The sequence below is a fragment of the Anguilla rostrata genome, chromosome 12 (assembly GCF_018555375.3).
Source record: "Anguilla rostrata isolate EN2019 chromosome 12, ASM1855537v3, whole genome shotgun sequence".
Classification (NCBI taxonomy): domain Eukaryota; kingdom Metazoa; phylum Chordata; class Actinopteri; order Anguilliformes; family Anguillidae; genus Anguilla; species Anguilla rostrata.
This window is the reverse complement of record NC_057944.1, coordinates 26,255,991-26,283,804: the sequence shown is the minus strand read 5'-3', so window position 1 is coordinate 26,283,804 and position 27,814 is coordinate 26,255,991. Positions and strand designations below refer to the sequence as shown.

At 41.8% G+C, this 27,814-nt stretch overlaps 1 protein-coding gene across 3 annotated transcripts; it reads left to right on the top strand.

The window, feature by feature from the left end:
- The first annotated feature begins 227 nt into the window (after positions 1–227).
- On the top strand, positions 228–27,413 carry LOC135236977 (nucleoredoxin-like). Of its 3 annotated transcripts, XM_064303640.1 has the most exons (9): positions 228–717; positions 795–869; positions 21,535–21,652; positions 22,267–22,400; positions 22,667–22,767; positions 22,848–22,954; positions 23,293–23,472; positions 23,852–23,976; positions 25,662–27,413. In XM_064303640.1, exons 1-9 carry the CDS (start codon positions 685–687, stop codon positions 25,842–25,844), a joined length of 1,056 nt encoding a protein of 351 aa, XP_064159710.1. In that variant the 5' UTR covers positions 228–684; the 3' UTR covers positions 25,845–27,413. The 3 variants fall into 3 exon arrangements, with proteins under 3 accessions (XP_064159710.1, XP_064159708.1, XP_064159709.1); XM_064303638.1 differs by having other exon boundaries at positions 231–869; XM_064303639.1 differs by having other exon boundaries at positions 232–869; positions 23,858–23,976.
- The last annotated feature ends 401 nt before the right edge of the window (positions 27,414–27,814 follow it).

Here is a 27,814-nt window from a genome sequence, read left to right as displayed (position 1 = left end):
TATTTACAGGTGGAAGTATAATTTGCTATTGTACTGTCAAATTCTCTGTAAAAAATTTTAAAAAATTATTGTACTTATATTGCAAGTAACCAGGGTCATTTAAAAACTTTATTTTTTGTATTATTCTCATTATTATCAAAATCAAGTTGACAGCAGGCAACTTGTTAATTCACTTAATATATAGTCAACCTGTCAACTCAAGAATACTGCTTTGTTTTGTACTGCAAGAATGTGTGCAATATTTGTGAGTGCCGAAGATGCAATTTTGCCTCTCGTAACTAGGTGTCATAAATGAGTTTCATTTTTCAATAAGCACTAGTCGCAAACGTGCTGTTGCTCGGGAATATTACTAGTTGCATTCCTCAACACCACAGTACCACATATGAGAAGAGAAGGTGGCTAGGCTATATACATGCATTGATATTCGCACTGTTCTTCCACGAGACAACCTTGGCGCACAGGGGTTTCCATTGCTTGTCGCACCCTTTGGTTTTGAATCTTCATTGTTTTGGGGAAAGCACACGGTTAGACAACGGTCTGATTTGCGGATTCGAGCAGGGATGTCGGACTTTCTCGTTAATCTGCTCGGGGAGCGGCTCGTGAACAGTGAAAAGGCCGAGATTGATGTCCAGGCGCTGGGTAGCAAGCTGTCTGTTATCGGACTCTACTTCGGTTGCAGTCTGAATGGTCCTTGCAGACAGTTCAACGCCAGCCTGTGTGAGTTTTACAGCAAGTTCAAAAATTCATCAGAACACAAAGACAAATTGGAAATAGTTTTTGTCTCATCCGACCAGGACCAGAAACATTGGCAGGACTTCTTACAGGAGATGCAATGGCCGGCGTTGCCTTTCAAAGAGAGACACAAAAAGGTAAGTAGCGACATCCCAAGTGTGTTTACCGGAACTAAAGGAAGTTGATAAGATTTCACGAAACGTCATGGATATTACTTTTGCCTCAAGGTTGGAATGTGATTTATCCAACTACCGCAAAATGTATTCTGATTTTTACATAGCCCATTACAAGGGTGAATTTAATTTGCATATGCATTGACTGTGCAAATAGGATTGATGGGCATTTTGTGTTTTGGAATAGGCTAGATGTAAAATAGAAATAGGTGATTATCATTATTATTATTGCCATTATTATTATTACTATTATTGTTGTTGTTGTTGTTGTTCTTGTTTATTGCTATCCTGTGATTTTGTTGCCTGTAACTATAATGATGGGTAGTATAGCAAACGCTACCTATTTCAGTTTGCATTGTCTCCAAATTGTATGCATTTACGAATATAATGTAGCATATCAAGCACATCTGAGAGCGAATAGGTCTAACTGGCATATTAAAAATACTTAACGAGAGCTGCGTTGACTGGCATGTTCTAATAACTTGATTGCCTTGGACCCCTGTACCTGACTGCGCAGCCCACTTAAGGCCTTAGCCTAAGCTCTTTGTGTGATGTTATTCTGAAGGTATTGATTTTTATCGCATAACCTGCGGTACATAACCTACACTGCGGCTACAATTTTCACCACCTTCGTATGGCATCAGTAGTAGGCTACAATTTTTTTTTTTACAATATTTAATACAGTTACCTAAACATGGAAAGCATCATTCAATTATCCTACCCATGAATCGAGCTTGTGAGAAGAAGAACTGTGCTTCTCACGATTAAAAGTTCTGTTTTGGGGTCAAATACTGCAGCCTGTTGTTAACGCTATTACAAGATGCAAAATATTAGCGCATTGAAAAGAACGGCATTCACAATGATACTATATGCACTTACCTTTAAAAAGTTAGGCAATATAGCGTCATTATTTACACAACAGCGCTGTAACATTTTTGTTTCTTTTGTTTTTAAAATTTCTTCGTCCATTTCAAAATCACGAAGGTCGGGCAGGTGCATTTTAATGTGTCACACTGACACATTTCATCGGTGACGGTAGAAGTTAAGGATGACTTGTTAATTTCTAATTGTGAAATAGAGCAGCGAATGGTTTTGTCCCCACATTTAATTCTTCTCGAGCAATAAAACCAACCAATGTTTTGTGACCTTCCAAATATTTTAGTCTGATGGAAGGCTCGGAAGCATTACCACAATTGTCCTCATTTTTTTATTTAATTTAGTATTTTTTATTTTACCCAAATTAAGCACAGTAGCCAGTGTTTATAGATGTATAAAAGTATAATTTGCAATTGTACAGTTAAATTGATCACCAGTAAAATAACTATGAATGATCTATTTCTATTGTAAACTTTATTATTATTATTATTATTATTATTATTATTATTATTATTATCCACCGTTTTTATTATTAGGAATTTATTTTCCCTCCATGGGCCTACTGTATATCCATTGTCCTAAGGTTCTGACAGCAGTGTAATTAAACAATGCACATTATATAAATGTGGGTTGATTGATAAATGAAACTCTTAAATGAAATAAATGAATGATATATTATTATGGCTATAGCATTTGCATTTATTTTAATGCAGCTTTTATCATTAAATATAGGACTATATGTTATACTTATTTGGCTAAATTCTTTACAGTTTCAATTATTTAATATATTAATGAGCAATATTTTGACCTTTCTAGTCACTGATTTTTCTCATCACCGTTCTGTAAGCTGAGAAATATGAGCTGAAAGTGAGTTTGCAAAGCTGGTCAGATTCTGGTTACATGCAATACATTGAAATCAGGATTGCTTTCTTTGACAACAAAACATTTACGTGCCAGTCTGCTCCTGGAATATGTCTATGGGAAAAAAAATATAATTTTAATGGCAGGTAACAAATGTAAATGTTATGCTGCAAGAATGCAATACGTTATATGAAATACAATATGTAAAAAAATGCTTTTCAGTTTTATGCTCATGTCATCTGTTTGTACCGTAGACATTTCTTTGTTCATGATCCACGGTAGGGCTGTGTTTGAAAGAGAAAAAGATGTGTGTTCAATTTTAAAAACAGCTTTTAGAAGAAAAGGTTCTCAAATTGTATGATATTATTAAGTACCTTCACAACAATCCAAGTCAAAAAGGTTTGGAGATGATGGAGGATGGAGACGACAAAACCAAATGGAGTGTGGCTTTTGGCTGCAGAAGTACTGATTTGTTTTATTGAAACAAATTTTATTGTTTTATTGAGTGAAAGAACAGCTATTTAGCTGGAAATTGTGTTTGAGTAGGAGTTGTTTGTTCTTTTGTGATTTGTAGAATTGCACCAATGGAGTAGTGAATTGTTTTTTGTGGGGGTTTCTCAACTATGGCATACATGATATTAGGGACTCCTGCAAAAATGAATTTTTCTCACGTGTCTGGTTTGGAAAGTTGCAATTCGTTATAACTTTGTTTGTTATCTGTTCATTTCTGTAGCTCATACAACAGATCATTGCTACGCTTGATAGGCAATCTTATGATACAATTGTTTATTCCTATGTAGTACATTGGCCTGACAAATTATATGCTTATTGACTCAGCCTCATAGAAATGCCCCCCATCTTCTCATTGTTTGTAAATAGTTTTATTATTGAATGATCTGTGAGTGAGCATACTGCAGAAACGTTGTCTTTTTCCCATTGGATGGGGCTGCAGTCCTGCCACGTTGATCTGGGTTTTATGGCTGCAGTGTGACCTAGACTGAACCAAAGCTGTCTTAATGCGGTACAGATTGGCAATGATGGTGTATGTTGGCTCTGTTGTGCATTTGGGGTGTGATATGGGAAGGGTGGAGGTTTGGGGCCCGTGGAGGGCATTGATGGAGCTCACTGGCAGGGCGTAGCCAGTAGCCACCATGCCAGATTCAGCATCCCCTCCACAGTAGTGTTCTATGCTAAATATCTGGACTGGCACTGTGCCACTGGCACAGTGATCTTTAAATATGCTCCTTCTGTTGTAATCCTTGTGTGCTGTGGGAACTGGGAATGAAAACTCTCTCAAACTGCAGGTGAATAACTACAAATGGTCATCCCTAGGTCTGCCAGAAAGGACTCTAATCTAATAGCCTAAATGTAATCTAATAAAATTAGGGAGGTATGCATGGACTACCTCTCACTGCAGTGTCCTGCTCAAAACTGTGCACTCTTGTGTTTGGTTGTTTTGAACATAATGGAATAGGTGGAGTGAGAAACCATGGCTGTTTTGTTGAGGTGGGAAAGTTTAAAAGCACATTTTGAAGGGATTTTATCAGCAAAGTAGATATAGTGAGGACATGCTGTCCAGCAGCCTCAAGCATATCATCATGGATCCTCAGGATTGTCTCAAAAATTGCATTATATTATTGCAAGCACTCTTATCCAGTGCAACTTACAAAATTAAGTACATGGACATTCAAGTGTGTACATAAGAGATGCTGTTAGCAGATCTGCAGGTGTGTGGCTGTGTATGTGTGGGACAGGGGTACAGTGTGTTTGGGACTGCAGGTACGCGGTTGCCTCCTCTGGCTCCAGATAAGAGGATGTGAAAGTCGCTACAGGCTAGGCGGGGGGGGAGGGGGCGCTGCTGGGAGAGGCTCCCGCTGAGAGAGGTCCTTTCACTCTGTTATCTGTTTCCTCAGGACTTCCACACGGCCTGAATCTATCCTTTTTTGCTTTGCCCTTTTTGTTGGCTTTTCTTTTGTCGGCTGTTGTTTGCTGGTTCTCTGCAGGCTCTTTGACCTCAAACTTAAGTGTGAGAACTGGTACACTGCAGCAGCCACTTCTATACATTCCAGTGAGGAGAAAACAAAGCAAATTACTAAAATAACCATGTGCTGATATGTACAAAAAATAGGGTGATGATTTTTATAGATGCATCCTGCTGCCCTTGTAGTGAACTGAAGAGTCTCATTTACTGAACACCACAGGGTGCTGCGTGCATTTTCTGTACAGTGCTGTTTGCTGTGCTCTGAAGTCAATGCTGTGTGCACTGTGCTGTGCTCTGAACTGGATGCTGTGTGCTCTGTGCTGTGCTCTGAACTGGATGCTGTGTGCTCTGTGCTGTGCTCCGAATTCGATGCTGTGTGCTCTGTGCTGTGCTCTGAACTCGATGCTGTGTGCTCTGTATGAATTTCTTTTCCTGCCATGTATCTGAACAGTAGGCAGTGTAGAGTATGTAAGCGGGGCATTTAGGCTTCAGCTCACATGCGCCTGCAAGGTGTCATGGGAAATGCGGCTGTGTTTTTTTTTTTTTCTCCGTGTCTGGCACTTCCTTACAAGGATAAGAGCAGGACGGAGTGGCAGAGTTGCTCATAAATCAAGCGGATGCCTTTAGTGACAGTCTGCCAGCCCCAGCTGTGCCCACATGGGGAAGCAGGCCTGCGGAGATCCCGTCCCTGCCACGCCCACATGCTCCGCAGTGCACAGCAGCTGCTGGGGGCTCAAGCGAGGGCCGAACGCTGCTGTCATCAGCTCCGTGGATCAGACGAAAAGCGCAGTTGCCGCTACACTACGCTCCTGTTGTAGAACCAGCTGCCGCTGAAATTACCATAGCAGCAGCCAGCCAGAGAGCGGCTGGTGTTTCTGCTCTGTAACTGAGAGGGGCGTGTACTATGGGAAAGATTTGACTGATATAGATTTTTCCATCCTTATCTGTCCTTAGCCTACATACCAATACTTACTGGAGGGTTTCTTTAAATGTGACCAGATCCAAAACTATGGCTTCATCACTAACAACGTCACTAACATATTAATGCATAGCAATTATACTAACCAAGAACCAAAATATAAATCCTGAATACATTGAAATTACATCTATAACAAGCCCTAACCCAAAGCTATAAAAATTACCACGACCTGAACTATAATAAGAGGTTGGGGTGGTAATGAGTGGAAAACCAATATGTCTTTTGTGGTGTTTGGTCTTCAGTCTGCATCTGAAGCAATTCTGCTGTTCTAACAACTGTGGGAGGTTCATTCCACACCACTGGGGGCCAGTACAAACAGGCATTGATGGGCGAAGCAACCACACAGGAAGGTACCGTTTTTACTGGTAGCACAGGATGACACCATGGTGAGCAGTTTTTAATGCTGAAATTACTGTGGAGAGAAGGAAACAGAAACATATGAGGACAGGGTTCAGGCTATCCCCACATAGTGCTTTGGGATCAGCACTTCATCAAAACAAAGTTGCACACCACCAGGCCTTAATTCAGCTTCCAAATGATCAATGCGTGAAGTCTAATGAACATCACTTGCCATGTATCCACCAAGATAAATGGATATCTATTTGAAACTGAATAATAAACATGATAATTATTTGTGGTTGTGCTTGGTATGCCTGCTTGGTTCTGCTGAATATATCTGTGTAGCCTTAACCTTACAAAGCAAATAAATACACTATATGATCAAACGGCAGGGTCCAGGCACGATAACTAAGTGGGATCACAGCTAGCCGTGTATAGGCCTTTAAGTCTCCACTTTGAACTCAACCCCCCAGTGAGTCAGAGGGAAGTAAGAGACTGCACAGGAACCGGGAGTCCTTGAGTCGCTGTTGGGGGTCCTGAGTATGACATGGCCCCCCATCCTGCCCTCAAAACAAGAAAATAAAGATGCCTGTCTTGAGCAGAATTCTCCAGGGTGCAGCCAAAGGAAGTGAAGATGAAAGGAGAAGAAGAGGAGATGGAGGAATAGAACGGAGGAGAGAAGTGAGAGAGCACAATGCAGTCCTTTCAGCTGCTCTGCTACGCCCCCCTCAGGACATGCGTCCCACTGCGGGCACAATTCTAATGGCTGTACAACGGGACACCCCAAACAGGTCATGGGGTAGGTCCCCCAAACACTGCCGAGCTCATGAGTCCAGGCTGGCTGGGGCTCCTCTGTCTTTCCTTAAAGTCAGTATGCAGGGACAACCAACAGCTGACAGGTTTTCATTTTACATAGCACTGTCTTTGCTGGACAGGAATGCATGATTCAGAACCGATAACTGATCCCAATTCCCATTCCATCCTGCCAAGTTCTCATTCCCCACTTGATTGTGTGTTTATTATATGATACAAACACTAATCTGTGTTGAGCATAATTGCATGAAATGGTTTCTTTTGTGCCAAATTGGCATGGAAATAAACCCTCACTACCATCCCCAGCTGCACTGTATTTACATCCCTCACGACATGTACTGAGCTCATATATTGGTTAGATGGTTAGAGAGCATTATATGATTTCCGTGGCCTGGACACAGAGCCCACACAAAACAGGCCTGTGAGGCACGCACATCTGAATTTACAGAGAGGAAAAACAGTGCCATTTGAAATGCACCACTGTTTCCATTTCAGAGTAACCACTCCGTTTCGTCACTGTAGAGTAATTTCAGTCACGCAGCCATGACCTAAAAGCAGATATGTCAGCTTGATTTGCTGTGTTTTAGCCTGGCTTGTGGAGAAATTCCACTCAAATTGTGCCTTGGAATCACAAAATGCAAAATATGTCCGGTAAAATCTGTGCCTGAATGATCATTGCACTTTAAAGGGAGCCACTACAGGGAAAAAACATCAACTCCAAACACAGAGAGTGGTGCATTGAGAATATTGCATGTTTGGTTACCCATCAAAACTGCTTTCGGTTTTGTGTTCACATATAGAAGGCTGAGGCCTTTGTTTGCAAACATAGTGTAGCAAGGCATTATGGAATTGCTGGCTCTTTGGCTCCAGAGCTCTGGTTTATGAAGGGACATTCACTATTCTCAGTATCCAGGGGTGTGGTTTTTGTGGTTATTGATTTTCTTCTAAGGCATTCAGTTAAATGCCAATGTATTATGCAAATAAAAGACCTTCAGAAAGGGAGATTTGTATCTTTGATGCTACTGAAGAGTAGCTAGGTAGCCAGTCAGTCACATATGCCATCATTCTCTGTGTGGCTACATAGCTACATAGGAACTTTAGGAATACCTGCTTCCCAAAGGGAAGTTTAGGAATGACTGCTTCCTGAAAGGAAGTTTAGTAATGCCTGCTTCTATTTGGAATGCCTACTTCCCAAAGGGAAGTTTAGGAATGCCTGCTTCCTGAAGGAAAGTTAGGAATGCCTATGTCCTGAAGGGAAGAATATACCAGGAGAGTTTAGCCAGTTCTTTTCTTTTCTTTTATGCTGGGTTTCCTAGGATATAATCTGAGAGAGGTACTCCACATAAAAAATATACATTATTGCCTGTGTTATTTTTGTATTTTATCAGCCTTTTGACCATCTTTGTGGACCATCAGGGTGCCCGATAATTTCACAGGGAACTGTACGTAGTTTACTATTTAACCGAGTGTGGCCATTTAATCAGAACTCCAGCGCTTATATTTAGAAAGGACATGAGAAGTAAATGTTATTATTTCCTGTTTAAAAGGGAGTCTGTTAGAAGGGAACAAAAGGACTTCCCCAATCACCATACTACCTATGTTCCCATCTGCTGTTTACTTTACTGCTGATTTGGCAGCCAAATGGAATATTTGCTCTGGATATTTAAGAAAAATTAAAAAGTGTTTATATAAAGTGCTTTATGTGAGTTCAGGTTTTGAGATAATAGATCACATGTCCTTCTGGGTTTCTGGAAAGGTTGCCAGATAAAGCCAAATAGAGTTATCGTACACACCATTTAGCTGTATATTTCTGTAATAATAAGGAGGGTATAGAGGGTGTTGTATTGTTAAAATGACATTTCTGCAGCATTGTATGACTTGCACTCATTAAATTATTAAGACAATTCCCTGGGTTTAAATGGATTTTTTCAAATAAGGAGAAAAAGGAATACAATGAAAACTATCAAGTTTTGAAAATGGCCAGAGACATTTTTAATGGAAATATTTTGATCATGCAGATCCAGGTTTAGGAAGTTATAAAGAATGTTTCAGATTTTCTGAACGAATAAACCCAAAGAATGACATGCATGTACAGTGGATCTTATTGAATTATCATCTGTCATAATGAGCAGTTGCTGTTTTATCAGTCCCTTATTTACATGTTTGTGGATTTTGCATTGTTAATGTTTTGATTTGTTGAGAGTCCCCCACTATAAATATCTAAGTGTTTGGATTGATGCCAGACTTAACTTCAAATAATGTATAATAATCTTGCTCAGAAATTGACGTTAAAATTGGGCTTTCTATATAGAAATAAAACAACCTTTCCAGCTTTATGCAGAATGAGAGTAACTGAGGCAGTTTTTCTCTCTGTTTTAGATTATGGAGACATTATTTACAGGCACTCGTTCATTACCACCGTTTGTCACTCTGCTATAAGATTAATTACAGGTAATAAATGTGGCACACATTACTGTCTTCTTTATGAAAAGGTTGGCTGGTACTCTCTGTCTGTGAGACGTGATCAGCACTGCCATGTTTTCATTAAAGAAATCCTGCTGATTAGACTACCACCTTATCTTTACTTTTTAACTTGACCACTGGCCATTATCACACATGCTCACAAGACTGGCTTGTACTCCAGGTCCCCCCTTTTATGCTCCTCAGATCTGGAATGATTTTCAAAAGACTTTGAAATTTGACTCCTTACTGCCCTTAAGACACTTTTAGAACCCAATATTGAGTCTTATTGATTTTGATTGTAATTGTTTTAATAATTTTTTAATTTTTTTGTTTAAATTAATGTTGTATTAATGCTTTATTTGTTTATTAATTTGTTTGTTTATTTATTATTTTTTAAATCTTTTTAACAGATGTTTTAAATGAATTTTAAACTAATGTTTTAACTATTGGTTCTTTGATTATTGTCGTACCTGGTGTTCTTCTCTTTGTTCCTAATGTTGTAACTTGGCAGTAGTGTAAATGAGGGGCTCGCTCTCAGTGCTTCTTTGAGGTTTAAATAATGCATTGACTTGTTCAGTCACATGTACAGTAATGGGAGATAAAGCAGAACGCATTCAGCCATTTAGAATGTAAGTCTCCACAAGGAAAAGACAGCAGAATTTCATGGTTTTGTTGATTGGCAGTTCCCCGCTGTGGGTGTTTTTTTCACTCACGTTTCCTCCTGTTAGTTTTCTTCTTGAAATGCTCCCCTGGAGTTTGTTTGGCTTTGAGATCCTAACTGCTTGTCCCGGAATATTTGACATTAATTGGACTACCATCCCTCATGGAGTCAGGGGAGGGACCCAGGGGAAATTAAATCGAGAAGAGAGGCAGAAGCAGCCACGCAGTGTCCCCATCTTCTTCACTCAGAGAGGAGCAGAGAAATTAAAAACCAATTCTGAGAGATCTCTCTGTCTTTGATCTTTAAATTGCACTCATTACTTTTCATAATGTGGCGTGCTATTGATTTTTTTTGCGTGTGATTGCTATCTTTCTTAGCTGAAAAATGGCGGTCTTGAATTACATTTTTATGTCTCATGGTTTCATTTGATGCAAGCATTCCAGAGTGCAGGGATGGAGAAGATGGTTCTGGACTAATGGGAGTAGGGTAGACCGTGCGCTTCTCCCAGTCTGATTGGATGCTGACTGGCTCAGCCAATCAGATACTGGCCTGTAAGTCGTACATCACTCTGTGGGGCTGTCGGCACTGTCGTAGTTGGCACAATTTGTTAAAAAAGCATGAAAGATAGTAATTAATGGAATTATTTACCTTTTTTTACATGTTTTCTCCTCTCTTTTTTCCTATTTAGAATGGTCAATCAGACTCACACCACAACACCCATCACAGCTTCTGCTGTAGGTTCAGGAGAGTGCAAACAGGCGTGTGCTCTCCTCTGAAGCGCGCAGTGTCAGCCGCTGCTTCTTATCTCAACTGTAGTCCACAAATCACAGTAATGAGCTGGAGAAAGACACATCATCTGCGCCTCAACCAGTGAACAAGTACCCAATCAGCGAGGGTCGCTGGCACGTGATGACATAGCCTCATCTAGGCCTGCTGAAATGCCAGAGCCATCATACATCACTCTGTGGGGCTGTCGGCACTGTTGTAGTTGGCACCGGATTTGATGCCAACTTGTGGGGCTCATCCACACACTGGAACATTGCCTTAACATTTATCAGACCATGGGGTCCATCCACACACTGGAACATTGCCTTAACATTTATCAGACCATGGGGTCCATCCACACACTGGAACATTGCCTTAACATTTATCAGACCATGGGGTCCATCCACACACTGGAACAGTGCCTTAACATTTATCAGACCATGGGGCCCATCCACCCACTGGAACAGTGCCTCAACATTTATCTGGCCGTGGGGCCCATCCACACACTGGTACAGTGTTCTATGGAGTTATACACAGCAGGAGGTAGAGACAGGTATAAAAATAAAAAGAATACATATAATTATTCTCTCACGGACCTATGACGTGTCGTCCTCTGAAGCTTATTCTGCCATTTATGACTTCTTTCCACAACTCGCGCTTCTTTCATCAGCAGAGGAAACTCCATGCCCAGCTGATGCACACAGACTGCAGTCTCGCAGATCACCAGGGGAAAACAGGGACAGCCCTGCCAGACCCTGGGGTCAGTACCAGGTCACGTGCACAGAGCCGCGCGAAGAACGTGTTAGAGCAGGATGGCATTCCTGATGGTTTCCTTTGGGTACATTTCAAGTACAAATAGGTTTTGTTTTTTTTCCAGAAGCACCACATTGTTCAATTAATTTTAAATGGCATGTGAAAGGAGATTTAGCTTGTATGAGCTTGTATGTGTGGTTGATGTAGGAGGAAGCTAAAGACTGCTCGTGCCGTGACAGTCCTGACAGCTATAAGGGCTATGGTCCTGTGTTACTGTGCTGGCTCCTGCTCTGTGCACTGTGGTCTGGCACCGGAGTTTGTTTAGCATTTTAAAACTGGAGCTGAGTTCTGTAAGATGTTCCATCTGAAGTTTGTCTAAGTGCGTCCAGCCCAGATCTCTCTCTCTCTTTCTCCAGTTCTGTTCTGCGGGTCTGGAAATGATCACGCTGTTTAAAGTAAATATAATTAAAGCTTAATAATCTGAGTGGAGGAGCCCAGGGAGAGAGGAGCTGTGTTATCCATTAGAGAGAGCTTAAGGAAAGTTAGACACACATACACACACACACACTCATGCACGCACACACACACTCATGCGTACACACACACACACACACAATCATGCACAAAATGCATCCACATAGACACTCACACATTCAGCAAACTCTCTCTCTTACACACACACACACCTGCCCTTTCCTTCACACAAAGAGGAAACAGGAAGTCTAGATTATGTTCAGATTCCGTTCCTGTCTCTGGTAAATAAATCCTTTGCTCTTTCACTGGAAGTCCCAGAGCTGTCCACAGAGGCAGGGAGAGACTTCAGTGCAAGGCTGAGATTGATAAACAGAATCCAGATACAAGAGAGGTTTTGATCTGCGGCCATTCTGCAATGCCTATTAAATTATTCTGTCAGAGAGGAGAGCCCAGAACTCATTTAGGAGGTGCAGTTTAGAGGTGCCGTCAAGCTTATTCACTCCCAGCCTAGAATGTGTTGACAGGGCTGTGCCAAGCCAAAGCAAGCATATGGAATCATCACAAATTCCTATCACAGCTATTAAGTAACCTGCTGTTCTTGTCCATCACATGGACCTTGGGTCTCACAGTGATTATGAACAGCTTTGAATGATACCAGAGCAGAAATGCCTAAAATAGGCTCATCAAACCTTATGGAAATACAATGTTGTAATTCACTGTACACAGTAAAATTCTCAGTGTTAATTCAACTCCAACAGTGTTCATTCAATGTTTAACAAATACCATTTGGTCCCACTCTGGAATGTGAGACCAAATGTTATCTGTTAAGAGTTGAATTATCCCTGGACATTCTACTATGTCAAGGTTTAGTGGATCGCGTGTACTTAGTCACAAACCACGTAGGCCCACAGTCCAGCTGATTATTGCATATTTTAATGTGACTGTTTTAGCTAGTTATGCAAAACATTTCAGCCAAAGGACCTTATGGTGCGAGGATTTAATCCACTTTAACCTGATCATTTTCTAATGAACCACACTTCACAGCAGTGCATTATGTACATGTGTAGTATGTTATTACAGTGTTGGCTAAACGCATGTACAGAATATGGCCTCACTCAGCAGTCATGGGGGATTTGCACAGACATGAACTGAAGGGTTCTGTGGGAGATGGGTTCGGAAATCTTCAGTCAGCAGTTTAATCTAATTCTCAGGTGATTCAGTTACACAGTGGTAGCTATGAACAACAGCACAGAGGTCACCAGTTAGCCAAAATGTTTAAAATTCCTAATAGATGACTGAATCCTTGAAGCCTTCCACTCGGAGCCTTCTGTGCTAAAGATGGTCTTATAGCCCCAAGCACCGCAGCTAATTTGATCATTGGTTAATCTCTTTGCAAAGATTAAAAGACTTCTAATAATTGCATCCTTCTTGTGAACAGATGGATGTTAGCCCTTTTTTGAGCAGGCCACGAGGAGTTCAAAAATTGATTGAAAATGTTTCATTGTTTGGACCAATCATTCACTGATAATTGAAAAATAGCCATTCATTTCTGTTTTATCATCCAGTGTTACTGGGGCATCAGTCTGTGGTCTGTAAATTGCCTGGATTTTAAAGCTTGTGTATTGCAGGCATCTGTGTGCAGTGCAGTGCCTGCAATACACAAGGTTTAGCACCACAGGTTTAGCTTGGATACTAGGAGACATGCCAGTTTTTATTGAGCCAGATTATTCTAGATAAACATGTTGTCAATTATGGAATGCTGATCACAAGCCATCTGTGTGTGTGTGTGTGTGTGTGTGTGTCTGTGTGTGTGTGTGTGTGTGTGCAACTGTGCCCATTAAGCTTTTTTGTAACTTTGCAAGGTGGTAGAAGAGTTACCGTCCTGCACAGTTACTGTGGAACAGGCTTAACCCCTTTGCCACTCTGCAGTTACTGTGGAACAGGCTTAACCTCTTGAAATGAAGCTGTATAAAACTCAATGACTGAAGGCGTCAGACAGTGTGTAAACCTACACAAACGAGAGCCTATGCCTGAAGGTCTTTGGGAGAAGTTTGTCTTCTGGCTTTCACAGGCAACAACACCGGGATGCACGGAAAGTACCCTGAGAGTTTCTGACAGCTCTGTTCTTCCCTTTGCTGATTAGCTGTGATTGGCTGTTCTTTATAATTGTGTTTCCCAGAGCTGCCAGATGACTGATGTTGCTGCCTTCTTTGCTCAACCAATTTCCTGGAATTTGTAAAACAGCAACACAACAGGCAGAGTCCCTGTGTGAAAAGATCCACATCCTGCAGTGTGTTCAGGTTAGGCCATTTAGAGCCATGGACAGAACATTCAGACAAATATTTAAGAAGAACATAATAATCATTCTAAATTTTCATGTTGGATAATGAAGGGAGTCAGAGGGTGAGAAAATTAGAGATTGACAAAAGAGCTTGACAGAGGGGTGAAGACGCAGACACTGGGTAATGTTTGAATGTGCGTAGAAATGCAGTTTTCTCTCATTTATTTTTATGTGAAGCAGCTGAGAAGGGAAAAGGTTTTGCTCCCAGTTCAGTCTCAGGGTCCCTTATGTCCTGGGTTTGTGTTCTTTATTTTGTTGTGTGTTTTGTATAATTTCAGATTTCCTTTCTCATTCAACCAGGCAGGAAATTTCATGTGTTACTGTAGCAGTCATCTCATTAACAGGGATAGTAATGGCACTCTGAAGGTTTTATTAATGGGGGAGGGGAGGCTGGTGGGTTGTACAGGTTTTTGTGTGAACAATGCATGACCCCCAACTACTCAGATAAGAATGCAGTGTTGTCTTTACAGACACATTCTACAGTTTCTCATTGTGTTGTTTTATGCTAGGGTGAGACCGCTTATCTGAAAAATAATTTTGAATTTATATGATGAATTATTATTATTAGTATTATTATTATTATTATTATTATACAGGCATACGGGCTCAGTGAATGGGATGACTGTGAGGTCTGCTTGCTCGTGTGCACAGTCCATTCACCAGGGTGCTGGGAGTTTGAGGCAAGTGTGTGCTGTGCATGTGGGTTAGTTGCCATGAGAACCTTTTACAAGAACATCCCAAACTTAACAGTCAAGGGACCTGCTTCCTGTCTTTGATGGAAAGCATGGAAATCAAACAATTGAGAACCTGTTTTGTATTATGACCATTGGCATGAAGTTAAGGACTGTCTTCTTCTCCAGGCACTAATAAATGAAACACTGGAAAGTCCATTTGAACATTCTGGACATTCTGGTGCTGAGAAGACTTAATAAGACTTTGAAAGTGTCATTTTTTTAAATCATTGTTGACTACTTACACTCCAGGATGTTTATGTTAGGGGAAGGTGCTGTGATGTTAAAATTATGTTGGAATATTCTATTTAGCCATGCTGTGTCAGGTCTGCTAGGAAGGGTGGTTGACCAATCAACATCCAGGACCGGATATTCTATGAGTATTATTTAACCAATAATGATGCACCTGGCTGGGAGCAGGACATGCAAACTATGACAGAGGAAATAAGCGAGCTTTTGGTGAGATCTACGCTCAGCCCACCACATCCGACAGATGCATGTATGTTTGGAGAGTTGCAGATTAAGACATCTTTAATTAGCTGGAGGGTGTTCATATAGACGAACGTGAGGTGCTGTGTGTGTGCTGGTGCTGTACAGCAGGTCTGTGACACTGCTGAGTTTTGTTGTGCATTAATCTTTGTGTCACTTTGTGTCCAGTCCTACCATTTGTGTCTCTGCATGACTTTATTCACATATGTCTTGTGTGCTCAGCATAAAAAGATTTAAATCCATTCAATCTTTTTTTTTCTTATCAATCTGTCTGCAGAACTGGGCCCTGATCTGCGTAAGGGTGCTCCACAGGATGCTGGCTGTGTTTATATGTGTGTGTGTGTGTGTGTCTGTCTGTGTGTCTGTAGGTATGTGTGTGTGTGTGAGAGAGAGAGAGAGAGAGAGAGAGAGAACAGTGTGGGTCTGTGTGTGTGAGAGTGTGCGTGTCTGTATGTACTCCAGGAGGTATTGAACCCAAACTGGTATGAATTACCCTGTGTGTCACACATCACTAGACTAGGAAATGGGAAGTTCTTTCAATCCTGTCAATGCGGAACAGCATTTAATTGGATCTACTGCATTCAGAGTCTGGGTATTTCTCACTGTTTCTCACTGAGGAACGTTCAGCCAGTAGATTGTGCTTGTGACTGAATGTTTTATTTGCATGACTGATAAACCCTATTCTAAATGGCAGGCTTACTACCAAACTGTTGACTTCATCGCAATAGACTTTGGGCGGAGGTGATGGCAACACATCAGGTTAGACAGCGCAGAAAGTGCCGTGCTCTGGATTAAGCCACTGTGTTCCATGAAGAGCCTGCATGTAAGAGACAGCTTCCCACGGTGCATTTGAAAGTCACGCTGTTTGACTGGCGAGTAAAGATTTAGATCCTCATTGAACAAAGGTGTTTCACCATGGCAACCCAAGGAGGAAATGACCTCCTCAAATTCCCAGTAAAGGTATTAATAAAAAGCCGTTAGTTTTTAGTCTGTGTTAACTTTCACAGGGGCACTGGATTGGATGACTAGAGTTGCTTGTCTGCCAGCAACTGTCAATTATACTGATTGATTTGCAATAGAGTGTGGACCTCATAAGTCCAAATAACATAACTATGGTGATTGTAGTTTAGAACCATATTATGATATTTAAGATATTGTTTTTAGGAAATGTATAAAAAAGCAACCAGAGCCTTGAAATATTTCTCTTGACAGATAACGGTTTAATATGTATTTTTTGTATTAAACCGTTGTGTGACCGTTGCAGAGGCGGGTGGCATTACAGGCAGAGTTAAGAAGCCTGGAGCCATTTCTCTCCCCTGTTTATTGTGTGATTTCTGTGTGCCAGGCTGCTGGCTGGAGGTTCAGGTTGGGCTGCCGTCATGGCGATGATCAGGCACAGCAATTCACCACACCTCCCCCCCTACACCGTAACAAATCGAGCACTTGGGCCCCCTTATCCCCCGCACTCACGCAGAGACTTTAATTCAGTGTGACCAGCTATTGTGGCACCTATTCCATGCCTGGTCACTGCTTAGAAACCTCTCATTCCCCCCCTATCTCTCCCTCCACCCATCCCATCTCTCCACCTACCTCTCCTCCCCCATTTTTCTCTGCCTCCCTCCCCCATCAGAGTGCTATGAACATTAACCAGATGCAAGATGCACTACAGGGCTACTTAGCTTGTATCTTCTCCTTCAGGCCAAAGACTTTGCTGGATTATGAGGGTGCATGAATGATATTTATTCATCCATGTCCTGCTTTGATTGGCCCCTTATAAGCGCCTCTCACCATTTCCCATCATTCCCTACGTACCTCCCGAGCTGTTAGTTCCGCCACGGTCGGGCCTTGGTAATATAATCGCCACTACAGTGATCAGGGCTATTCCATTAGCCTTCCTGATGAAGTCGTCTGAGGGACAACTGAGTAAATCCAGCTCTCCCTGCTGTTCAAAGTATGCATTACAGTACAGTATTCATTAAAACAGGCATTATGATTGAACATTTATTTTGAAGCAGCTTCCGAATGAAGGTTTCACATACACATGTTAACATCATACCCAATCACCCTGAAATTATAGATTGAGTGTTCCCCCGTGTGGTTTTTTCTCCACTGAAGATATAAGAAAACCATTTTAGGGTGGTCTCAATTCATCCCTTGATATTGTTCAGAAAGACACATCACATTCTGTGTGATTAGGAAATGTCACTTATGTCCTCCCAGACACACTGCTTAATTTCTCTTCAGACATATACACTCCAGTACATATCAAAAGTAAAACTTGCATTTCAATTCATTTTTGATTAAAAAAAGTAAGACTGTATCAACCATTCATTTGTCATCAAGAAAGTTGAAAAGAGTACTATAAGTGGAGTGTCAGGTGGAATATCCAGTGTAGATGTATGTGCTGTATTTAGACTGAATGATAAGGGTGTTATAACTGCACACGCTGTGCACTGGATGTGCGGGGGTTGGATGAGACTGTGGTAACTGAATGGTTTAACATGCAGAGAGGATTATGGGAGAGACAGCTCAGAACAGCACAACCTTTTGTGAGTGGCTGTTCCAGCTGGTTATTTATCAACCTTATGTGAAGGCTCCACATTCCAGCCTCCCACGGTGGGTAATGATCATCATTGATGTGAGTGGTCTTTTTCTTTATCTCAGTTCTCTCCCTAATGCAATCCTCTGGACATCTTTTACAGTTTTACCCAGTTATCTGAAATGGTTCTAGTTCAGTTTGATAAAGATTATATGGATTGTCAGGGTAAACACACATACATACAAATTTGGTATCAATAAGCACATCTGTTATTTCCATTCATGCGTGATAACTCAGTATCAGTCAGAATAAATATGTGGAGACATATTTGACTGTGTGCCAAGCTGTTTTTTTATGTAAGCTGTCCCATAGGTCATTTGCAGTATATTATCATGTATTGATATGACCGTTGCATTTCAGGTTGGTTCTGTATGCCTGGCAGTAATGCTCCTAAGTCTTTCCTGTAGACTTTGGTCCTGTTCACTTCAGTGTCCCACAGTCATCCTGTCCCATGTGTAAAAGGACAGGCCCCACTGTGGTTGGGGGAATCTTCTTCTTGGTCCTCTCTCACCATGCACACACGATTCTGTGTCACAGTGACATTGTTTTACAGAGAAATTTGTCAAGTTTCTCTTAGAACTCTCAGTGGTGTTAAGAGTCGCAGTAGCAGTGTGTGTATTAGCTTCAGTAAGCAGTATGTGCATTAGCTTCAGTAGCAGTATGTGCATTAGCTTCGGTTGCAGTATGTGCATTAGCTTCAGTAGCAGTATGTGCAGTAGCTTTAATAAGCCGTGTGTGCATTAGCTTCAGTAGCAGTATGTACATTAGCTTCAGTAAGCAGTATGTGCATTAGCTTCAGTAGCAGTATGTGCATTAGCTTCGGTTGCAGTATGTGCATTAGCTTCAGTAGCAGTATGTGCAGTAGCTTTAATAAGCCGTGTGTGCATTAGCTTCAGTAGCAGTATGTACATTAGCTTCAGTAGCAGTATGTGCATTCGCTTCAATAAGCAGTATATGCATTAGCTTCAGTAAGCAGCCATGGCTCTCAGGTCCAGTCCCCAGTCTGACAGAGCCTGCCTCTACAGTCTCAGCTCCAGCACATCAGGCACGGAACGGGGCGATTACAGAGGCAGATTTATCCCACCCATCTGTTTGCTCAGGTCTGACAGTTTGGACAGGATTGATGGAGAGCAAACTGCAGATGGAGTTCTGCCAACCATTCAGAAGAACCAAACAAACACTTTAAAAAAGAACAGCATTGTTCCTGATTCCTAAATCACTCCCTAAGCTTGGCAGTTTTTAACATCTGCCAAACTGTTGTCCTGAATGTGGAGAGACCGCTGGGCTTTTCTGAATCTGCTGGAGCTCTTGTGTCTTGGCAGGTTTTGAAAGCACAAGCTTTGGTTCCGTCAATGAAATAAATCAGGATCGTCCTTCCCCCATGACATCAAACAGCATGAAATATTTAAGTGAAACTTCCTGTACAGACAAGGAACACGATGCTTTTGAATGCAGATTTAGAAGGTTAAGAGTCTTTGTGGCCAACGTGGTTAAGGGTTAACACCAGTCATGTGTTTGAATTAATTTGTATTCTGTAGTCTGAACCAACGACAGCCATGTGGAATTGAAAAGTGATGAAGTGATCTACAAACCAATGATAATACACTTCCATCTGCCTCCAGATTTGTACATTATCTTTACTATTCCATTGCTGAGAGAGAGAGTCAGCAATGTGGATGACTAAAGTAATTCAAATGAAGGCTACAGACCAGGGTGATTCATCAAACTGTCCACCACCAATTGTTTTGTAGCCCTTTGGCCTTTGAGACTATAAACCATCGATAAACTAAAAATGTTTTTTGTTGTTGTTGTTGTTTTTTAATAAGACAAGAATTTAGATGGACACTGACGAAAATATTCACAATATAGCTTGAACAGCATCAAACAGACCCTGAAGCTGCACCTTGTTTTTAAAGTGAAGCTGCATGTCATATATACAAAACCAAAATGGTTGTTTACTTCCTGAAAAGTATGCTCCTGAATGTACTCAGCGAAACATTGGAAATAGGTATATCATAAAAACTCAGATTTAACGATTCTGAAAATTTTGACACTGTTCTGAGAAGATTTTAACCCTGTTACCATCTCTGCAATGCATAGAAACTCCCCGGTGAGGACACAATGCTTGGTATATTGTAAGGCCTTAATATTTCTGAGTTAAATTCAGAAGGAGGGGGAGAAAGAGAGAGGGGAGAGAGAGAGAGAGGGGAACACAGCCCATCGATCCTAAATGTTGGGTTCACCAAAGCGATGATTCACTGCACAACCCTTTTTGCAATGCAAGCAAAGTAAAGGTAGATAATTGTAATTCTGGTTATAAAAAGAAAATGAGGGCCCCGAGCCTTCTGTATGGAGATATACACCACATTGATACATACTCAATGAATTCATAAGACATGTAGGCTATGTCAGGTTAGGTTTACTGCTGTCATTGCCCTTGACCAAGGCATGGACAAATTACCCCACAAAGTTAATACAAATACAAGATTCCTCCCCAACAATATTTCCAGGAGCAACTTATTTTGCCCAGCTGGTCTTCCATTGAAGTAGTAGCTACCCACCCCAGCTTAGCTTCAGCCATTCAGCAGGGACAGGGTAGTCCTACATGGTTTTTTTATTTTTATTTATTTAATCTTTATTTTACCAGGCAGGAAAATTGAGAACATATTCTTATTCACAATGGCAACCTGGTGGTATGGCTGCTGACAATTGGTTTCTTTTTTGTTGTGTAATTTGAATATCTCAGCCGAGTTATTTCTGCTCCAGGTGATGAATGGAAGTGTTATACTTGTTAAAATCAAGTTCCCCAGCTCCCTGGGTCCATGATAACATCACAGATCTTCATCTTTATAAATGCGTACTGTGTCTCCTTTATCTGCTGTACTGTGCTCTGAGCAGATTACTGACCTAAAGTGTTCTGGGTGCTGAGAGGTGACATGGCAGTGAGTGAATGGGGCTCCAGACCCAGGCTGTCTGGAGTTTAGCTGCAGAAACTCTAAAACCCCCTTTCTGTGAATACGATTAGCATACCGCAACAGTGATGAATTGCATGAGCGTGTAATTGCATAGTAACATTTGTTGGAGACTGGCTGCTGTTATAGACATCTATTGGTGTTTCTCACTTATGCAAGAAGGCTGAAACTACTTTGCTGCTCATTTTGAGACTGCCAATATATAGGTATTCAGACACATAAGATATTTTTAATTTGACAATGAATATAATGAAAGACTAGAACTGAAAGTGCATTTGTTGAAGCTAGTCTATTTATGGAAGTTTATGGAAGCATATTCAGGCTATCTACACCACCATTGTTTAACAGCACTGAACGCATGCATCTTATCCATTTTATAGGCTGTGGAATATTTATGAATCTTTTCCTTTTGCTCCATCCATTTGTGCACTCGCTTAGGATCTCTTCCACACTGTCTCGCTACTGCTCCACTCTTGATTGTCTCTCTCTCGTTCACTCTCTGTCTCTCTCCTTCTACCTCTCTCTCTCTTAGATGAGGCTATGGAACAGGTACAAGGTGACCAGCGTTCCCTCTCTGGTGTTTGTGGAGGCAGTCACGGGGAAGGTGGTGTGTCGGAATGGTCTCCTGGTGGTGCGTGATGACCCTAAAGGTAATTGCAGGGCCACACCCCATCATACCCTCCCCCTGCCATGCCCTCCCCCCACCACATATCAGCAGACTCATCATAACAACACACTGGACACACACACACACACACACATCTCATCCTCATACATAAATCCACACACAAGCACACATGCTATCATGGTCATGTCTAAATGGGATGCAGGAGATTTCAGAAACTGGTGTCTTATCAGGTAGGTTCGATAGAAGAATTAAATCAAGAAAATTAAAGATAAATTGATTGGACAGAAAGGTAGCCAAATGAAAAAATGAGGAAACTACCCATGAAAGATGGGGAAATTAGTAATGAGGTAGCTAGCTACCAAGCCTACCTGGAGTTACTAGTTTCCCCATCTTTTATTTGGCTACATTTCTGTCCAAATGATTTATCCTTAGTTTGGTGAACAAAAGACGTCAAACTTTCCTCTTGCAAGGAGGAATAAGGCATAATTTAATTCTTCTATTTTGACAAGCCTATTGGCTAGGACACCACGTCCCATAATTTGTATTCCATCTAGACACAACGTGCTACATGATGGTGCAGTGATGACATGATCAGGAAAATAAATGTTGAACGGCCCCCCTGTCCTCTCCCCCCAGGCTTGGAGTTCCCCTGGGGGCCCAAGCCATTCGCGGAGGTGGTGGAGGGACCCCTGCTCCGGAGCAGCGGGCAGACTGCGGACAGCAGCTCCCTGGAAGGGTCTTATGTTGGCGTGTATTTCTCTGCCCACTGGGTGAGTGCCCTCACATCCCCAGAGCTGACCAGCCTCGTCTGCTGACGTGACCCCCAGTGATGTCATAGGACTGATCTATTGGGAGGACAGTGCTGTGCCTTAAAAAGTTTCAACATGTACATATACATATTTTTAACTATTCAGAGCACTCTCTTGTTGAATTCTATCAAGTATCCAACAAAATTTGTAGATATCAAATGAACATTGTTTAAGTGAGTGTGTGTGTGTGTGTGTGTGTGTGTTTATGCGTGTGTATGTCCTGGCAGTGTCCTCCATGCCGCAGTCTAACGCGGGTCCTGGCAGAGTCGTATCAGACTGTGAAGGACTCGGGACAGAAGTTTGAAATAGTCTTTGTCAGCGCAGACAGGTGAGGCTTCTAATGCATACGTTATTACACAGATCCACTATCTGGAGATAAGCTCAGCCTTCCATCTGTATCAATCGCAGGTCAGAAGACTCCTTTAAGCAGTATTTCAGTGAGATGCCTTGGGTCGCCGTTCCATACACAGATGAGGGTCGGCGATCACGACTCAACCGGCTGTATGGAATTCAAGGTGTGTTTTCCCTGGACCCGTGGCTTAAGGTGCTCCAACCTGTCGCATGCCATGAGAAGAAATTAATGAACTATTAAGCAGTGTTGTTTTCTATTACACCAGGGTTTATAGACCTGCCACGTGTTTGTAAAGAGAAGAAAATAGCTCTCAGACCTGAGGAATATAACACTTTCAGATCCAGAGAGAGTTCACAGTGTGAAGCCCCAACAGATCAGTTGAGCACATTGGGTTTGCAGCATGGTAGATTTAAAAATGTAAGTATTTCATACACAAATATACACAACAAACGCACACAGACACACATGCACACACACACATGTATACGCCTCTTTCTCCAGGGATCCCCACCCTGATCCTGTTGGACCCAGAGGGCCATGTGATCACGCGACAGGGTCGGGTGGAGGTGCTGAATGACCCGGAGTGCCGCTTCTTCCCCTGGCAGCCACGCCCCGTTCTGGAGCTGAGAGAGGCCAATGCTGTGCACCTCAATGAGGGGCCATGCTTGGTGCTGTTCGTGGGTGAGAGAGGGGCACGGAACTTTCAGATGTACTGATGGAAGTGTGCAAATCTACTGTTCTCATTGGGAATTACATATTGAAACAGGGAAAGTGATAGAGCAACACAGCTGAGAGAAGCAGGATTTAAGAATTGTGCACAGGTTATTTCCTGTTTCAAAAGACTTGTGATATAGTGGGACAGAATCTGAAGGGATTCACCAATCTCCTTTATTGTGTTTTGGCTGATTTGTCTATTTTCTCATTCTCTTTCCATCCTGCCACCCCGCTCTCTCTCTGTATCTCCTGGTTGCTCTCTCTCTCTTTCTGTCCTTCTCTCTCTGACTGTTTGTCTGTCTGTCTCTTTCTCTCATGGATTCACTCCTGTCCACCTCTGTCTAAGATGCAGAAGAGGAAGAGGAGCTAGAGCTGGCCAGGGAGCTGATCCAGCCAATCGCAGAGAAGATCATGGCCAAATACAAGGCCACGGAGGAGGAGACACCGCTACTATTCTTTGTGGCAGGAGAGGTGTGTATGTGTGTGTGCATGTGCATATGTGTGTGTGTGTGTGTTTGTGTCCGTGCATGCATGTGTGTCCATATATGATATATCGTTATGTAGAGGCATCTGGAACCTTATGCTTTATGTCATACTCATCTGCAAGGTCATGGCTGTAGTTACTAACCATGCAGCAGCATTCCCCCTCATCTCCTGCACCTCCTTACCTGCCCTGCTTACTTACTGTGTCCTGCATCCTCCTGAAGCAGGACATATGTCCCACTGTTCCTGACTTCCTGCTCCCATCCTGTGGAGTCATAATCTTAGCATAAGCTGCTTCCCCCTCCTGCTGTCACCTTGTCTCTACTCCTCTCTCCTGCTTTCTTCTTCTCTCTCCTGCTCTATCCTCCTCTCTCCTGCTCTGCCCTCCTCTGTCCTCCTCTCTCCTGCTCTCTCCTCCTCTCTCCTTCTCTGTCCTGCTCTACCTTCCTTTCTCCAGCTCTCTCCTCCTCACTCTGGGTTCCTGGCTGTTGGGGTCCGCTGGGATCAGTATGCAGACACCTTAGAGTGTAATGTCACATGGGGTTTCAGGAATGGCCCAAACATCTGCTCCCAGCATGCACTACTGCCCAATGCCTCACTATTTAGCCACTTGCCTGAAAAAAGCAGCTACCGATGGCTGGACATGCAAAACAGACACACTGTCATGTACTGAGTGGATTTACAAACACACAGGCCCAAGTACTATTCAATATACATTCTAGCCTGGAATTTAGCAGGTGCCGTCTTTATAAATGAGGAAAAGGTCAATGTTTCCTTCGCCACAGCAAGACAGTATTCATTTTTAAAGGTCAAGGAGAATCGAAGCTGATGCCCTTTCCTGGACAGAAACGATAGTGAACAAAAGTCTTGGCTGTTTATTTATGACATACACTCAATAATTTCCCCTAGTTAGAGATAATTTATACGTAAGCATTTTTTTTAAGCGTGTACAGTAATAGTCTAATTTAAATAAAAAATGGCTTATGGCAGTTCTGTTCAATTTTATTTTATTTTTTTTGTATAGTATTTAACAGGGATCGTTTCTTTTCACAGTCGCAGTTATGATTATGTGTGTTTTTGATGGTTGCATTTGAAATCAAATTCAAAGGTTTGATGGACAGTTTACATTCCTGGCATTTATCAGACACTCATCCAGAGTGACTTATGAAACTTTAGCATTTTTACACAGCTGTAGGTATATTGAAGCAATTCAGGTTAAATACTTCACTCAAGGGTACGAGGAAAGTGTCCTACCTGGGAATCAAACCCACAAACTTTAAGCCCAGTTCCCTAAACATTATAATCCATTGCTTCCCCATTATTTAAATTCTTTGCTATTTCCTGACACTTTATAGAGGATTGAAGTCAGGGTCCAAGTCTATGTCTATGTGACACTGCCACCTTCTGGTCATTAGGGTGTACATGTTGCAGTAATCCTGTTGCAGTAATATGTGAACTGTCTCAGAGCTCTCACTGGTTCACTGACACAGTAGTTCCTTGAGACTTCCCAGTCCAGGCTTCTCTTCTATGATTTTGCACTTTAGGGTTTAAATGAAGTGATGATATTGGGAATCTGATGACTGTATGTCCTGCATGTCCTTTGTGTGTTTTCACTGAGTGCATATGCTCTCTGTTCTCTGTGTGTGTTCTCTGACTGTTCTGTGTCCGTTCAGGACGACATGAGCGACTCACTGCGCGATTACACCAACCTGCCAGAGGCAGCGCCACTGCTCACCATCCTGGACATGTCGGCCCGAGCCAAGTACGTGCGCGACGTGGAGGAGATCACGCCCACGGTTGTGGAGCAGTTCGTGGATGACTTCCTCGCAGAGATGCTCAAACCAGAACCTATCTGAAGAGTGAGCCAGAGAGCGCCAGAGAGAGAGAGTGATGGGACTGGAACCCCAGACACCCCTCACCCCTCATCCCCTTTTAAGACTCTGCCGCTCTCTCTTCTGTACCCTTTCTGCCCCAGCCAGTAGAGAGTCCCGTTTTTGCACACATCTTCCTCTCCCTGCAGTGCCTTGCATTGCCTCTGCAGTGACACACCCATGAGCCCACACACTTTTCTCCTCTCTCAGTTGGGCAGCTTGTTTTCCTTTTGTCTGTGGATTTCATTTTAAGAAGTTCTTAATTTTCATGTGAAAACTACACCATAACTCAGTTCAATTTTAAATATTTATTGGATATTTGGTGTACCTGCCTGTTCTTATCAGGATATACTTCTCTGTTCATCCGCTTTATGGCATGGAATGACAACAAATTACAGTGGTTTTCTGTTTAAAAGCCACATGCATAGTTGTCAGACATTCTTAGAAGGTTGTCTTATTACAATTGACCCTTTGTTGTCAAGCAAAGGTGTTTGCCTTCAAAGTGTTACCGTTCTTTATGATGCTATATTTAAATTTGTCAAATAATTTGTAATGCCAGAACTGCAATTGAACCATGAGTGTTAAAAGGATTTTATGTGAAGGTCCCAAAGGAAAATGGTGTATGTTTTTATGGCATAAAAATGATTTTACCATCCAATTATTTTCAAGTGTTGGAAAAGTGTGTGTTCACAGTTTCTGTTTTTTTTTCTGCTTGTCTCTCTGCAGGTAAAAGCACATTCTTTAAACTGCTGAGCATATTCCTTCCTTTTCTAAGATCATCACCCTCTTCTCATGACTCCCATATCCCCAGAGAACTCATGTTTTCATTCATAAGATCATCTGTAAAACCTTAAGGTTGAGATTAAAGCCTGGATTCAATAAACCCAATAAAATGTGAAGGTTACGTTTTCATCTTCATCCACAAAGACGGCTGAGTTCAGCAATCCCCAAAATTAACTCACAAAACTACCAAATACATATTTTTCTTTTTAGGTCTATGTAAAAAAACAAAAACAAATTTTGATTGATTCCAGGCAAGTCTAATAAACCCAACACCTCTATGATAACTTAAGGCTGATGGTGGGTGGATATATATTTTAATAGGACACACTTTAACATTTTCTGAGCCAAGAATCTCATAATGTTTTGTTTTAGAAACATGTTTCAGGTTGGCAGGGCACTGATGGTAGCTGAAATGACTGACTAGTGTTGTTTTGTTCAGGTCAAAAGCAGCCTTTCTGGAGAAGTAAACTGAATGGTTGATAGCCAGCTCATAGCAAGGATCTACAGCTACCATACCATCATGACCTTCTTCACTCCCACACAGAAACTGTAGAAAATTTGGGAAATAATACATCAGAGAACCACATTACCTTAATAAAGGTTATATTTTCTCTGTTATTTTCTGAAGTGACAAAAGGAAGCTTTCAGTAAAGCAATGGCCTGAAACATCTGCAGTCATTTCATTTCTTGTAATCTTTATTTTTGATGACAGTGTTTCTTTAATAATGCCATGTTCATGTCTGCATTTTTAAATAAAGCTGTAATAAGAGAGTTCAGAGTCAATATTTTTTCTGTGAGATTTTAACAGGCACCATGATATAGGAGATGCTCCCTTCATCTTGCATTTGATTATTTATCATCTTGAAAAAAAGAAGCTTGCTGTTGAAATCAATCTTCTGCCTACATAACTGTGATGTGTGCTCTGACTATAATATCGTGGAATTATGAAAAATATCTAATTCTAATTCTAATCATTGCACAAAGCCCCGTAATTCTGGAGTGTCACAGTTCAAATTAGCATAGCCCTCCTGCCCAAGGTCCAGCCAGAGTGTCTTGTGATCTGGGCTATTGTGTCATCTGCTTCCTTACCCCTGATCTACTGGTGGACAGTTGCTTGGTTTTGACTCCTTCCACATACCCCATTCCAGCTGTCTGCATCTCTACAATTTAGA